At 39.8% G+C, this 15,615-nt stretch overlaps 1 protein-coding gene and 2 non-coding genes across 3 annotated transcripts; 2 read left to right on the top strand and 1 right to left on the bottom strand.

The window, feature by feature from the left end:
- Window positions 1-292: 292 nt before the first annotated feature.
- On the bottom strand, window positions 293-398 carry LOC145560955 (small nucleolar RNA R71). Its single transcript, XR_014093544.1, has one exon. It is a non-coding gene; the product is annotated as a small nucleolar RNA R71 (small nucleolar RNA).
- Window positions 399-1,326: 928 nt separating this feature from the next.
- On the top strand, window positions 1,327-2,205 carry LOC145557539 (uncharacterized). The gene is made up of 2 exons (XM_081618713.1): window positions 1,327-1,562; window positions 1,785-2,205. The coding sequence occupies exons 1-2, from the start codon at window positions 1,327-1,329 to the stop codon at window positions 2,203-2,205; spliced, it is 657 nt and encodes a 218-aa protein (XP_081474839.1).
- A 12,525-nt stretch (window positions 2,206-14,730) lies between these two features.
- LOC145560940 (small nucleolar RNA R71) lies at window positions 14,731-14,836 on the top strand. The gene has a single exon (XR_014093531.1). It is a non-coding gene; the product is annotated as a small nucleolar RNA R71 (small nucleolar RNA).
- Window positions 14,837-15,615: the final 779 nt, after the last annotated feature.

Here is a 15,615-nt window from a genome sequence, read left to right as displayed (position 1 = left end):
ATTCAAAAACACAAAAAGATTTTTCTTCTTTCTTTTAGGCTACACTTGTAGCCGCGTTACTAACAATTTCTTTTGAGTTTTTGCATGCATGGTAGAACTCGTGATGGGTCCTTAGTTCCTTTGGATCCAGAAATTGAAAGAACTCTTTCACGAAGAAGGATAGCCAACCGATCTTTGAGCCTAAGTTCCTCAAGTGAAGAAGAGTTTGAGGAAGAATCAGAGCAAGTCATGGGAGAGAAGAAGACGGCGGAGGCTTTCTTATCTCGCTTTTACCCACAAAAAAAGACGACGGAAGCTAGAGCCTTGATCCAAGGATTCAAACAAAGGCCTAATGAGAATCTCTATGAAGCATTGGAGAGGTACAAGGAGTACCAAAGAGAGTGCCCACATCATGGAATTCCTACCTATCAAGTGATACAAATTTTCTATGGAGGCTTGAGTGCCCAAGGCAAGTCATGCCTAGATGGAGGAGCCGGAGGTCCTATAATGAATAGGACGGAAGAAGAGGTAGTTGACATAATTGAGGATGTGGTGAGATAATATAGAGATTGGCAAGAAGGAGAGAGAGAGTCTACGAGCAAGAGTGGCTCGACGGTTTATTCGGTGGATCATCTCAACGCGATTAACAACTTGTCCTCCCAAATTTCAAATCTAGGGAAGGAAGTGACATCGATCAAAGCAAAGCTTGAGAGTGTTTCTACAAATTCATTGAGTATTCCCTCCAATCCAAAGGGAGAGGTACACTTGCTAACTCTTCTCCTTCTACTTCCAATACCATGCCTAGTGGTTGTCTATTTTGTTATTCTTGTGGATCTTATGATCATGATTCTTCCATGTGTTCTCAAACTTTTGTTAATGGATGTGATGATGTTGAAATTAATTAATGTGAACATGTGAACTTTGTGTCTAATGCCAATGGTGGTCAAAGGTTTGATGGACCTAAGAATTTTGGCAATAGGAATTCTCACCCCCAAGGTGGTTTCGATAACTACAATAATGGAGGCTATAGGAACCAAGGAAACCAAGGTTTCCGAGGTAACTATAACAACAAAGGTTATAGTAATCAAAACCCAAGCCATGGGTATGGAAACCAAAGTCAATCTCAAGGCTTTGGTAACCATTACCATAATGGTGGCAATAGTCAAGGACGAGGCAATTGGAACAACAACCAAAATCGGGGAAGTTTTCAAAATAACAACCAAAGGGGACCCCCACCCGATTTTGCTCCAAAGCCTCAAGCCAATGGTGAAAATTCTTATTCCCAACCATCATCATTTAAGAAAAATTCAGAAGAAATGATTGATAACCAAGATCATCAACACATATATGGCGGTGAGTGAGAAGATATTTAATATGATGATGACTCATAACAAAATGCTTGAGACACAAATAACCCAACTAGTCAACACTCTAAAGGATTGTGCTAGTCCATCCTCTTTGCCTTCTGAAGGAGTGGAACCTAAGAAACCCGTGTATTCTTTCACCACTAGGAGTGGAAGAGTTCTTAATGAGGGAGTTTCAAGGTCCATTGAGGAGGATGAGGAGTGGAGTGACCCAAGAGAGTAAGTTGAGAAGGTTGTGTCTAAGAGTGTGAGTTATGAGGAGGTGTAAGAGAAAAAGAGGAGTAGTGAGAAAGAGCGTGAGGAAGTGTGGAAACCCGACCTTCCATACCCACAAAAATTCTTGAGGCACAAAATAGATGAGCAATTTGGAAAGTTTCTTGCTATGCTAAAGGAAGTTCACCTTTCTATCCCCTTCACCGATGCAATTACCCAAATGCCTAGGTACTCTAAGTTCCTTAAGGAGATTTTGAGTGGCAAGAGAATGTGTAATGAGGGTGATTCGGTTGAAGTTGGGAGTTGTTGTAGTGCTTTCATTCATAATGAGCTGCCCAAGAAAATGGAGGATCCGGGTAATTTCTCTATTTCATGTGAGATCAAGGGAAAAATGTTTGATAATGCTTTTTGTGATCTTGGAGCTAGTGTGAGAGTCATGCCTTATTCCATTTTCAAGAAACTCAAGCTAGGTGAGCTCCTCCCATCTAACATAACTCTTCAATTGGCCGATCGGACTATTATGATTCCAAAGGGGAGAGTTAAGGATGTTCCTCTTAAGATAGGAGGGTTCACTATTCCTGTTGATTTCATTGTTCTTGAGATTGCGGAAGATGACCATATCCCTATCATTTTAGGAAGACCTTTCTAAGCCACTTCGAGAGCCTTAATAGAAGTGAAAGGAGGCCGTATTACATTGAGAGTTGGTAAGAAAGAGGAAAGCTTTGAGTTGAAACCAATGCATGAGTCTTTGTCTCTTGTGCAAGGAATTATGTTTGCTAATTCCCCTCGCTCTATTGATAATGTGTGCATAATTAATTCTTCAAATAACGATGTTCTTTAAAATTGTGATGATGCTCTTTCAAGTTTTGATGGCAAGAAGGTTAGTGAAGAGAAAATGATGATTCCCAAGCTTATGGACGAGGAGGAAGTTGAAATTCCTCATTGGTCTGAGCTCTATCCTCAAGATGAAGGGGATGTTTCTATGAGTATGGATGGTGAGGAACCATCTACAATGAACAACAAGCCAAAGAAAAAAGCTCGTGATTCTAAGAAGAAAAGAGAGAGAAAGAAGTTACGGAAAGAAAAATTTGCAATTGAAAAGTCTTTGAAGGAAGTTTCATCAAGCAACAACAAGAGGTTGCTAGAAGTTGAAGAGGAATTTACTCTTTCCACTACCTTGAAGAAGGTGGTGTTATTTGACCCTCCATGATTTGGAGGAAGGGTCGAGCTTAGGACCATAAGCAAACGCTTCCCGGGAGGCAACCCAGAGATTTCTAACTTTTCTTTTTTATTTTTGAATTTTTCTTATTTTTCCTTCTTTTAGTTTTGTTTCTTTCACTGTTCTACTTGTTTGGATTTGTAGGTAGTATTTTTGGGATTGAATTTCATCAAGTGAGCATTAGGAATGAGAAGGTGTTTGTGGTTTTTGATGTAATTATATTTGATATCATCGGAATTTAAGGTAAAAGGGTAAGAGTTTTAGTGAGATAAGATAGGCAATTTTGTGCTTTAAAGTTGAAGGAATTTTGCACTTGGTGGGTTCATGGGGTGCTACCATTATTTTGGGATTTTGAACCCACTAAAATCTTGTTTTGAATCTGCCTCTTTCAGTGGGTTTAATAGCCCAAATGTTGATCTTGATCGATAAACCCATCGATAAACGCACCAAGAAGTAAAAAAAGAATTGGAATCGGGCTAGGAAGGTGTGGGCGCGCACGTGCCTGGTGCGGCCGCGCACCTGGCTGATGCGGGCGCGTATCTGGGTGGTGCGGCCGCGCATCTATCTGGTGCGGGCGCGCATCAGCCCGTGCCCCCTTATTTTCCGTCCTTCCTTCCTTCTTTCATTTCCCCTTATTCCTCCTTCATAGCTTCGACCCCCATCATCCTCAAACCCTCAAAACCACACCACACACTTCAACAACTCATCAAATTTCAACCCAAATCACTCTAATTTTCACTCCAAATTCACTAAAACCTTCTTAATTTTCATCCAAATCATCAAATTCATACTACTTTCACCAAATTAAACCTCCAACCTCTCTCCTCCATACTCGGGTATAATTTGGGGTTTTTCAATTTGGTGGAAATTGGTGGCTAAAAGTGGTTCAATCTTGCTTCATATATGGTATAATCATCTTCTCTAGATTTTAATTGCTTAATTATGTCATATATTTGCAAGTTTTGATTTGTTCATGAGCATGAATAGTGGTAGTATCAACTTTGATGATTTTGATGATTGATATTGGTTTTTGGATGATTATTTGAGTTTTTTGTTGTTTGATTTCACCTCACATTGTGTTGTTTGTAGATTTTGTAGCAATTGTGAGCAATTTTGTTGAGAAATTTGGAATTTGAATTTTGGTAGTTTTGGTAGTAAGGTGCTGTTGTGGTATTGTTGGTTCTTCTTGTGATTGTCGATTGTGTGGGAAGAAATTGTTGGTTGTTTGGTAATTTGGATTGGAATTGTGATTGGTGGATATTGAAGTTCTTGGTTGGTGATTTTGCGGATTGTTGTTGGAAATTTTGTGATTGGTTTTTGTGATCCTACACTTGGAGTTCATCATGTCGAGAGTCCTCGAAAACCTAGTCAAGAAACGCAAAACAAACACCTCCATTGATGAGCCTACTCCAAGCACATCCACCTCCCAAACACGCAACCCTACTCCACCACCCAAAAGAAAAATTCCACAATCTAAAACAAAAGAACCGGTACCATATATTAAAGGCAAACCGCTCCCTCAAACCCACAAGACACTACTTCCAACCCGACATGTCCGCGTCGGGGATTGATGTGGATGTAAGGGAGTTGTTGATCAACCTTTGGATGGACACATTCATCTCCCAAAGCTAGTGCACCTATGCTGAGCCCACTCTCGAGTTCTTTGCTACGGTTGAGATAGTTCCCGTTGAAGGTTAATTAGGGTTCGATTCAAGATTTTCAACAACTTCTTCGACCGTTCCTTAGAGCAATTCAATGCCGCTCTAGATTTTGATCTTCATGTTGACATCTTGGATCTAGAGCCTTATATTTTTTAGGAGTATGATCAGGATTCTTGGTGGGACGATATCTCCAGAGGTGGTGAGTTTGTCACCATGCAGGCCAAGATTAACAATGTGTACAAACCTTGTCTTCGGGTTGTTCACTGTCTTCTGGGGTACTCGGTTTTCCCAAAGCAAGAGTTGGGCAAGATGAGAAAATTGGAGTTCAAAATTTTATGGTTGGCCACTAGAGGAGAATATCGTGGCTGGTTAAACTTAGAGTACATATTTGCCACTTACTGTGTAGCCTTGCAAGACCGGGACACCAGGGAGATTCCTTGTGGGGGAATGGTCACTAGGCTCTTGACCAACCTCCACCTCGATCATCATTTTCCATATTGCAATCCGGTTGGAGATGCCGCCTCCCTATACCTTGATATGAAACAATTAGGGCAAATTCAATTCATCAACAAGCATTATGAGGAGGGGCATTATGAGTGACTTCAGGATAACAAGCATTGTTGCTACCTTCCCAACTCATCTTTGACATCTCTCCGCTGGATGGACACCCCTAATGTGTGGCATGTCCCCAAGAGCTTCCGTCGCCCCTACTTTGACTCCGATGAAGAAGAAGAAGAAGAAGAAGAAGAAGAAGAAGAAGAAGAAGAAGAAGAAGAAGAAGAAGAAAAAGAAGAAGAAGAAGAAGAAGAAGAAGAAAAAGAAGAAGAAGATGAGGAAGAACAACATCATCATCATCAACAACAACAACAAGGGCAAGTGCAACAACCTCAATTTGCTAGCTCCGACTTTGAGACCCTTAGCAACCAAATGAGTGGATTGCAAATTCGCTTAGAGGGCATGTATGACCAAGATTTTAAGGCCCTCTACTCCCATATGCGAGGTATTTCCGAAACGCAACAAGGTATGTTCATACAAAAACAACAACTCTATGATGCGGAGGTTAACCGAGGAAACCTCACTCCCCTGGTTAACTATCCTTACTTTCCACCCCAGCAAGGTCCTATACCTTCGCATGGGCATCCTTATTGGCAAGGTCCTTTAGAGCCCGGTACCGAGCCTCGTTCTTACCCGGACAAGCGTGGTAACTATGATTACCTTGCTCCCAGAGGGTGTGACTATAGGGGTGACTCTAATTACACCTATGTGCACCCTAACCATCCATTTAAACTTACCTTGCCTGAGCGATTCACACCTCTTGCCCTTTGGCAGCAAGATAACTTTAAGGGGAATTATGGTTGGCCCGAGGGATTCATTGGAGGTTAGGCTCCTTACTCACCCCCAACCTTCGATCACTACATGGGAAACAATGATTCCAATGAGGCCGGGCCAAGTGGTGGTGGTAATGATGAGTCTTAGTTCCCTCTCTTTTGCGCCTTTTACCTCCATCCCTTATGTTTTATGTGCTTGATTTGTATTGTTGGAATTTTGAGAAGTAATCATGTTTAGCTTGGGGGAACTTCATTTGTATCTCGGTTGCCAATATTTGTTGTTGTTTCTTACTTTGTATTTTATTTGCCTCTTGCATGATGGTTTTCATATCTTAGTCTCTAGTCTTGATGATGCAAGTTGCTAGTCCCATGAGCTTGTTTTGCCATTGTTGTTGTGATGTTTTCCTTGTGATGATGTTGGTTGATTCTTGCTCCCTTATATCCAAAACCCTTGAATCCAAATCCCTTTGAATCAAAATCTTCTTGTTTAGTGTCGTTTAGTTAGTTAGTTGTTTACTTAGTCTTTCTTTACTTTCCTTTTTGGTCTTTGTTAGCTTAGTTTTGCTTAGTTGTTTAGTGTTTTTATTAGCCTTGTTTAGTTTTACTTTGTAGTAGCTTTTTCTTTTGTTTTGAAGTTACTAACCTTTTGCTTTTTTTATAGCTTCTTTTGCTTTTCCTATTCTCACATGGCTTTTAGATGATGCTTACAATTTTGGAGCGCAACGAAAGTGGTTCTTTCTATCGCCTTTGTTTATTATGCTAAGCAAGGATAGCCCGGTGAGACCATTCTAATTTTTCTCTTTATTTTCTTTGGATGCATAGATTAGGTTTAGTTTAGGGGAAGTTGAACGGTTCGAGGATGATTGCTTGTTAACACGTAATGTATTTGGGATCGTTGACGATGTTGTCATTCGATCACTTGTATGTCGATTGGGATATATGTGCTTAACTTGCTTTCTAGTTCCTTTCTCGATTTTTCCTATTCTTCCTTTATCTACGGCTTTCCTTTTCTTTTCTTTTCCTTTTCTTTTTCTTTTCCCTTATTTTTACTTTGTTCTTGTCTTGATATGTGGTATGCTTTTGAGGCTTGTTTTTCACCCCTTTTTGTTTTCCTTATGAATTGGACTTTGTACATTGGACTTTTTCTTTTGAATGAGTTTCTTCCTAGGTAGTATAGGTATGCACGGTTTGAGACTATGCTTGATTGATTCTAGGATAAGTGTATGCTAGGGTAGTTGGTTTGAACTAGGAGGATCATGAAGTCGGATTCTACTTGTTTGTGGCATGTTGGTAATTGCTCCCTATAGTCGATTTGACACCTCTAGTGAGTTTTTGCTACATCCATGTGAGGTTCATTGTTTTTCAAGCCTTCAACCTATTTTGTTTGAGCGGCGTGGATCATTGACTATTGCGAACCTAATCTATAAAGCTTGATTTATGATGTTTCAACCCGAGACCGAGCTATCTAGGGAGGACAAAGGCATCTTTTTGGGGTGGTATTTTTCATTTTTAGGATAGTTTGTTTCATCTTTGTTTTTGGGTTTACATTTGCCTTCTTGCAACCATTTGAGCCTATTACCTTCTTTTCAAGCCACATCTTTAGATCTTTGGCCTTTTGTTTCATTTTCTTTCTTTTCTTATTTTTTGTGAAGTAATTGATCATTCTTGATGGAGTTTGTGGTGAAAAGTTGGGATATGTGGTTCCCTTGATGCAAGCTTGTGTTATATATTTTTTTGGTGAATATTGGCAAATGAGTATGAGTAAAAATCCGTCCTTAATTATAAAAGGCATGGACAAATAAGTGCAAAAATTGAAAAAGCCGTCCGAAGTTGGAAAGAGGCAAGGACAAAGCATAGCAAAAAAAAAAAAAACAAAACAAAAAATTTGAAAACGTGAAAAAATTCAAAAATATTTTGTTGTATTCTTTTCTCCTTCTAAGCATTGAGGACAATGCTTCATTTAAGCTTGGGGGAGAAGCGTTTACGCTTTTTGTACATATTCTTGTGAGCATAGCTTTCAATAAACTTGGGGGTATTGTTGTTTTTGTTTGGTGATTTCTTGATCGTGATGTTGAGGATTGATCACCCTTTTGCTTCACTATTTAGGAAAACCGCCAAATTTTAAATTTTAGCCTACTTTCACCCTTTATGCCTTACGTTACAACCTTTGGGAAAGCCCTTTCGACGTAGAAGTTGAGTCACTATTCGGGGGAGGGAATCATGGGCCATTGCCTAAGGAAAGGTGATGCATAGTCAAGATTGTCGAGTAGCCTAAATAAATCTCTTTTTTCCGGTTCTTTCGAGGAATCATTGGGATGCTCACTAAGGGGAGATTTAAGACTAGTGGGGAGAACGCGGTAAGATCGTTTGGGATGAACGTGGATTGTGATGTCTAGTTCCTATGCTTAGCATACTTTATGTTTCAATCAACCTTGGATATCTTGGAACGTGCATACCTTGATTGCTTGAGAAAGATTTTCATTCATTTGCAATGTAGTCTCTTTGTAAGTCCATTTCGCAAAGGTTTTGTTTTCCCTTTTCCCTTTTTCTTTCCTTTTTATGGTTTTGCCTCTTGGATGTTGGGGAGAGTTATGGGTAAACTCTTAGGATACCCTTACGAGAGCATTACTCGTCCTCTAGGGAAATCTAGGGGTTTAAAATGGCTTGTTGTAGCTAAAAACAACTGTGGTTCCTACGACAGTGAGTCTTAGTTTATATTCTCATCTTAAGTCTTTCTTTTTATTTTTGAATAAGTCTTTCACCGTTATTCTTTCTTGCTTTGTTTTGCTCGAGGACGAGCAAAAGTTTAGCTTGGGGGAATTTGATGAGTGTCATTTATGGCACTCATTTGGCTTCTTTTAAGATGAATTTCATGCTATTTTATAGCTCTTCTCTTTAGTTTTCCTTAGTTTGTTTTTTATTTCTTTAGTTTGTGCTTAACTTAGTTTGCTTTCTTTCTTTGTGCATTTCTATGTTTATTTGGTCTTTTTCCCTTTTATTTGCTTGTTTTCGTGTATTTTCAGGTCATGATCGTGTTCCAAGGATTCCCGAGCTTCCTCTCATATTTCCCATCACTTTGGATGCCTCTTGCTTGTCATTTGGAGCTCAAGTTTGAAGAAATGCAAGGAGTAAGTTCATGAGATCGGTGCATGCATGCGGTGGGGGAATCATCTTTGGCATGAACCCACCAAAATGGCCATTTCAAGACTGCCTACCTTAGTGTTCATCATCATCACCAAGACGAGCGCACGAGGATGAGCTAAGACGAAGAAGAGGGGGGCTCCCCTGCTGCTAGGTGCAGGGCGCACGAGGGTGGTGTGGTTCCCATGCTTTGCCAAGAGTTTCATTTGGTTCTTGCTCAAAGGAAGCTATCTTCCTCCTCATCTTTGCGGTTTGCTCATCGAAAATGAACCTCTTGAGAAAGGCCTTTGCAACTTCCTTCCATGCGGTGAGAGAGTTGGGCTTCAAAAGCTTGAGCCATTTCTTTGCTCTTCCGGTGAGAGATTGCCGAAAGAGATGCATACAAATGTAATCTTGGCTCACTTCATTTGTTTGCATCATTGCACACAACTCAAGGAATCGGTCCAAATGCTCAATGGGGTCTTCACTTACGCCTCCGGAAAATTGCTCAATTTGCACTATCCTAGCATATTGTGGATGGATTGTGAAATAAGTCTCGGTGGTCGGGAGAAGTATACCACTCGTGAGCTCATAGATTTCCGGGTTTCCAAACTCCCTAAAAATATGGTCATCCTCTTGTCTTGCCATATCTCTCTTTGAATACAACAAAGCTAAGCACACGATTAGCAATGACAAGTAGGATTAACCAAGAAAAATGAAAGAAAGGAAAGCAAATAAAATGTCTCTAACAATAGCAAAAATAAATGTTAAACAAGCCGCTTCCCCGGCAACGGCGCCAAAATTTGATCGAGGATAGATAGGTCGTTATACTACCACACTAACCAAATTAATCATTTATAATACCTAAACCTACACTAAACTAGTTAGTGGCAAGTAAAGGGTCGAACCACTAGGGAAGCACGCTAATTCAACATTAAATATCACTAATGCAAGAGTGAAAAGGGGATTGTTTTTGTTGGTTTTGTTGAGTAGAACACTAAAACTACAAGTAAGCAAGAAAATGATGATTAAAATCAATAGAAAATGACGCTAGGGATACGGGGGTGTCCAATATGATTAGAAAGAGGAGAATAATAGTGATTATCATGAAACATATGCCAAAGAACACAAGGTTTTACCTAAACAATTCATTCTCGTGCAATAGTCTAGCCAAATCAATGAAAGAGGTATATACTAATAAGGATCATTCTCATGCATCCTATTAGTTACAATCAAATCAAGAGAATAAAGAAGCACAATCCATAAAAACTCCACTTTGATAACTCATTCTCATGCAATCATTAAAATAGAGGCGATCCTAATCTAGAAATATTAAAACTAGAAATAAACACAAGAAACTCAAAACAAAACATGATTGAAATATATGTAATCAATAGTAACTAGATGAACTAATAAGATTAACAAGAATAAACAACAATAAAACAAATAAATAAAACTAAAGGAAAGGAGAAAAGATTAATAAAGAAAGGATTAATGAAAGATGAAAACTTGAATTCTTGCTTGATTGAAACTTAAACTTGAGCAAAATTGAATCTTAGAAGAAAATTGAGCCATCCTCTATTTTCTCTCACTAAAAATTATCTAATCTAACCCTAAGAGAGAGAACCTCTCCTAAACTAGGAAGAAGATCTAAAAAATCGAGTTCTCCCGTACAAAAACAAGGCTCACAAATAAAAAGGAAGGCGCGAAAAAACGCTGAACAGGGCTCGTTGTGCGCCCGCGCATGGCAGCTGTGCGCCCGCGCAGTGGCTTGTGCGCCCGCGCATTCGTGGGTTGTGCGGCTTGCTGCTTGGGTGTGTGCGCCCGTGCTGCTGGCTGCGCGCCCGCGCACATGGCTGCGCACCCACGCATTTGTTTGTGCGCCGGCGCACAAGTCGCACGCAGGTCGCGCAAAACTTTCTGTCTCGATTCTGCAATTTTTCCTCTTTTGCGCGGGTTCTGACAGGAATCCGTGCCCGCACACATCAGTCGCGCGCCCGTGCACATTGTGCGCACCCTTGCACCTTGCTTTCTTCGATTTTTCTCTCATGCTTCCTTGGCTTCTTCTATGCAGTCCAAGACTTCAAATACCTAAGCACAAACACCAAGGGAAGCAATAAGGTATAGGGAACGGTGCAAACACGTAATGAAGGCAAGCATTCAAGAATTTACACGATTTCATTAAAAATACATCGAGACATGTATGCACGCATTATTTGAACAAAACAACTACAAAACACCAACAAAACAACTACAAAACACCCTAAGACAAGCTCAAACAAGGCATAAACACTATCCTAGGAGTGACATGAATGTCACTCATCAAATTCCCCCAAGCTAAACCTTTGCTCGTCCTCGAGCAAGACAAAGACAAAGGGAGAGGATTATTCAAGCAAAGCTAAGACACTAAAGGAGACAAGAATGTACACTAACTCACTTTCGTAGGAATCACGGTCAATTTTAGCAACTAATTAAAAGCCCTTTAAACCCCTAGATCGCCCTAGAGGACGAGTATGCTCTCGTGAGGGTTTCCTAAGAGTTTAACCCACAACTCTAGACAAAAACCAAGGCAAAACAAAAAGAAAAAGAAAATCAAACATAAAAAAACAAACACAACCATGACCAACATAACATGGCAAGGTTTAGGAAACCAATCAAGCTCAAAGGCGGAAAATACTCCATTTGGACTAAAAAAGAAGAGACATGCACCAAAGAATACTCACCTTTCTCAATACAATGAGAGAAAACACATTCTAAGATGCTCATGGTTGAGAGAGACAAACCTAAGCTAAGCATAGAGAACTAGAGAATTCATTCTCCGCCAGCCCCATCTAAGACGGTCCACGTTCTCTCCACTAGCTTCAAATCACCCCCTAGTTAGCTCCTCATAATTCCACGCAGGAACCGGAAAAAGATTCAATTTGTGGAATTAGTGGGTCATCCCGACATCTCAACTATGCATACTCTCTCCATAGGGTTGAAATCTATCTCCCTCCACCGGAATTTGACCTCACCCCTCTAAAGACTAAGGGTCTTAACTAGGGTTGTAACGTAAGGCAAAGGGTTAAGGCGGGGTAAAAATTTAAAATTTTTGGTGATATTTCCTAAGTGAAGCAAAAGGGTGATCAAACCTCAAAAACAAACTCAAGAAATCACCAAACATCAAACAAAAATACCAATAATGTCATCTCCCCCAAGCTTACTCAACACCAACATTCCATAAAAAAAAGAAAACGAAGTAACGTTCCCCCCCAAGCTTGAACGAAGCATTGTCCTCAATGCTTAACTTAGGGAAGAAAACGAAACCAACTTTTTTTTTTATATATATCCTTGCCTTTTTTAACTAAGGACAACTTTTTCGGGGATGCAATTGCTTTATTACACACAATATATACAATTTACTTTCTTGCTTGGTACAAAGAGCATAATACTTTCTCATTTTCATTACAACACAAAACAAACTCTCAAACCGAAATGCTTTACAAACTAAGGGTTAGGGAAACAAAAGGTCATAAGGCTTGCATTATGGCTCATAATCAAGAAAGGGAATAGGCTCAAAGGGTTGGCAAGAGGAGCAAATGCAAAATAAAAACAAAATATGTAACAAAACAAAAAGAAGATAAAGAAAAATAAGAAAAGAGTGCCCTTTTCCTCCCCTAGAGCTGCTTGGTCACGATCTTGGGAGTTAGAGGACAACACAAGGATTAAGATATGCATAGTCAAGGATCCTAAGCGCCGCTAAACAAAATTGATGGAGGCTTGAACAATTTAAATCTCACAAGGGATGGGAAGTAAGCAAATACTAACTAAAGAGCTTCAAATCCACTATAGAGAGCAACACCATCTTACCACTTTTTCGTAAACTAAGGGTTCAAACGTCCTAAATAGTTCTTAACCTTGCTACCTTAGCTTAAAATTTGTCTATCTCAACCATAAGCACTCTCAAACCATGTAGGCCATCATCAATTAGGAAGAAAAACATTCTTTAGCACATTATCAAAGCAATCAATTCCAAATGCATGAGCGAATTCCAAAACAAATTCATTTAATCTTGCCATAGTCATGTTTGACCCAAAAAAAAAGAAAACAAAACAAAAGAAAGAGGAAGAAATAAAAAAGGTTCACAAACAAGGCATATAAACCAAATAAGTCCCAATCGTCAAACAATTGATCGTTCGATAACAACATCAACGATCCCAGATTCCATAGAACCAATGCAAACAACTTCGAACCATTCAACTTCTTCCTAAACTAGTCCTAAACTAAGCACTCAAAGAGAGAGTAAAAGAGTAAAAATAAGAAAGGTCTCACCGGGAGGTTAGCTTAAAAGAATTAAGGAGCATAAAATAGAGTTCACCAATGTCACTCCGCTCCAAACTTCCAAAAAGAAACCTACAAGGCAAGACAAGACACAAAAGAAAATATTAAAAGAGAACAAAGAAATAAAGCAAAAAGAAAAAGAAAGGAGGGGGAGAAAAAGGGTTAGAAATCCTCCGGGTTGCCTCCCGGGAAGCGCTTGTTTATGGTCTCTAGCTTGACCCTTCACCTCATTCAAGATCAACTTGAGGATTGAATCATAGATGCCCCCAAACTTTAGAACTAGAACTCCTTGAGGTCTCACATCACCACAAGGAAAAGGAGGGAATGAATCAAGAGCCAATGGTGGCTCATCTTTTCTCTTTCCCTTCTTCTTGTTGATTCTTCTTCTTTTTTCACTCTTCTTTCTTTTCCTTCTAAAAGGGGGACCGAGCTTGGAATCCTCAATATTAGGAAGGGCAATCTCACCTTCCTCAGAGAGCCTTCAAACCAAGCGGGAAATTCAAGGAAGTCATCATACCTCATTGTCACCTTATCATCACGTGGAGGTAAGCTCTCATTAGCCATCACATCATCGACCACATCAACTCTACATACGCTCACCGCCATAGGGCTCTTCAAAACGACGTTCTCAACTAGCCTACAAGGAAAGGGAACTTGAACTTCAAACTTGTTTGGTTCACTAAAATCAAATGGCTCCTGATTTTGTTCTTGAACCTTCTTCTCAACCACATCATCTACAACCTTGTCCTCCTTGCAAGTTTCAGGTAGATAAGTATGTGAGGGGTTAGTAGATGATTGTAAGGGGAGTTTTGTGTTTAAATGGAGAGAAGAAGTGTTGGCTAGTTGGGAATCAACAACTTCATTGTAAGATTTGATTTCTTGGAATTGTGGAGTGATAGTTTGACGTTGCTAAAGAATTTGGGTTTGTGTGTGGTGGGGTGAGGATTTTTCTTCATACGCTTGAGGACATAGGTCATAATTTTGATCTTGAGTGTTCTCTACTTGGTTGGAAAGGTAGGAAAAGTTTTGGGTTGGTGGATTGAAGAGAGGTCCATCTTGGGGGTAGGAGTTTTCTTGCCTTGGAAGTTGTTGAAGTTGTTGGGATTGAGATTGGGTTACAAACTCTTTTTCCCTCAAAGTAAAAACTTCACCATGCTTGAGATTGAACTCTCTACAATAGGATGCATCATGATCCGTCCCACCACACCGAGCACATGAGAAATCAATGATTTGTGAAGGTTTTGAACACAAACCAACACTTGAGTTCCACTTGGAAAGACTTTCATTCAAGAGCTCAACTATGTGCTTAAGTTGGCCGACTTTCTCCAACTCATAAAGATCTCCTTGCTTCCCTTGGGACCTTCTTTGCCCTCCCCAAGAATAGCTAGTAGCCACTTCTTCAATTGTAGCTTCAACTTGGCTTTGAGGGATCTTAATCAATTGGCCAACGGCACCCACATCTAGATTGGTCCTTGACATTGGCTCCAAGCCATCATAGAAAAATCTCATGAGCAAATTAGGGTTGCATTCATGATGAGGACATGCTATAATCAAATCCTTAAACCTTTCCCATGCTTCCCTAAGAGTTTCATCCAGTTCTTGCTCAAAGGAAGCTATCTTCCTCCTCATCTTTGCGGTTTGCTCATCGGAAATGAACCTCTTGAGAAAGGCCTTTGCAACTTCCTTCCATGTGGTGAGAGAGTTGGGCTTCAAAAGCTTGAGCCATTTCTTTGCTCTTCCGGTGAGAGATTGTCGAAAGAGATGCATACGAATGTAATCTTGGCTCACTTCATTTGTTTGCATCATTGCACACAACTCAAGGATTAGGTCCAAATTCTCAATGGGGTTTTCACTTACGCCTCCGTAAAATTGCTCAATTTGCACCATCCTAGCTTATTGTGGATGGATTGTGAAATTAGTCTCGGTGGTCGGGAGAAGTATACCACTCGTGAGCTCATAGATTTCCGGGTTTCCAAACTCCCTAAAAAGAAGGTCATCCTCTTGTCTTGCCATATCTCTCTTTGAATACAACAAAGTTAAGCACACGATTAGCAATGACAAGTAGGATTAAGCAAGCAAAATGAAAGAAAGGAAAGCAAATAAAATGACTCTAACAATAGCAAAAATAAATGTTAAACAAGCCGCTTCCCCGACAACGGCGCCAAAATTTGATCGAGGATAGATAGGTCGTTATACTACCACCCTAACCAAATTAATCATTTATAATACCTAAATCTACACTAAACTAGTTAGTGGCAAGTAAAGGGTCGAACCACTAGGGAAGCACGCTAATTCAACATTAAATATCACTAATGAAAGAGTGAAAAGGGGATTGTTTTTGTTGGTTTTGTTGAGTAGAACACTAAAACTACAAGTAAGCAAGAAAATGATGATTAAAATCAATAGAAAAT

Source organism: Chenopodium album, chromosome 9, assembly GCF_948465745.1.
Source record: "Chenopodium album chromosome 9, dcCheAlbu1.1, whole genome shotgun sequence".
Classification (NCBI taxonomy): Eukaryota; Viridiplantae; Streptophyta; class Magnoliopsida; order Caryophyllales; family Amaranthaceae; genus Chenopodium; species Chenopodium album.
Note: the sequence above shows the minus strand (reverse complement) of the source record. Positions and strands in the feature narration are given on the sequence as shown.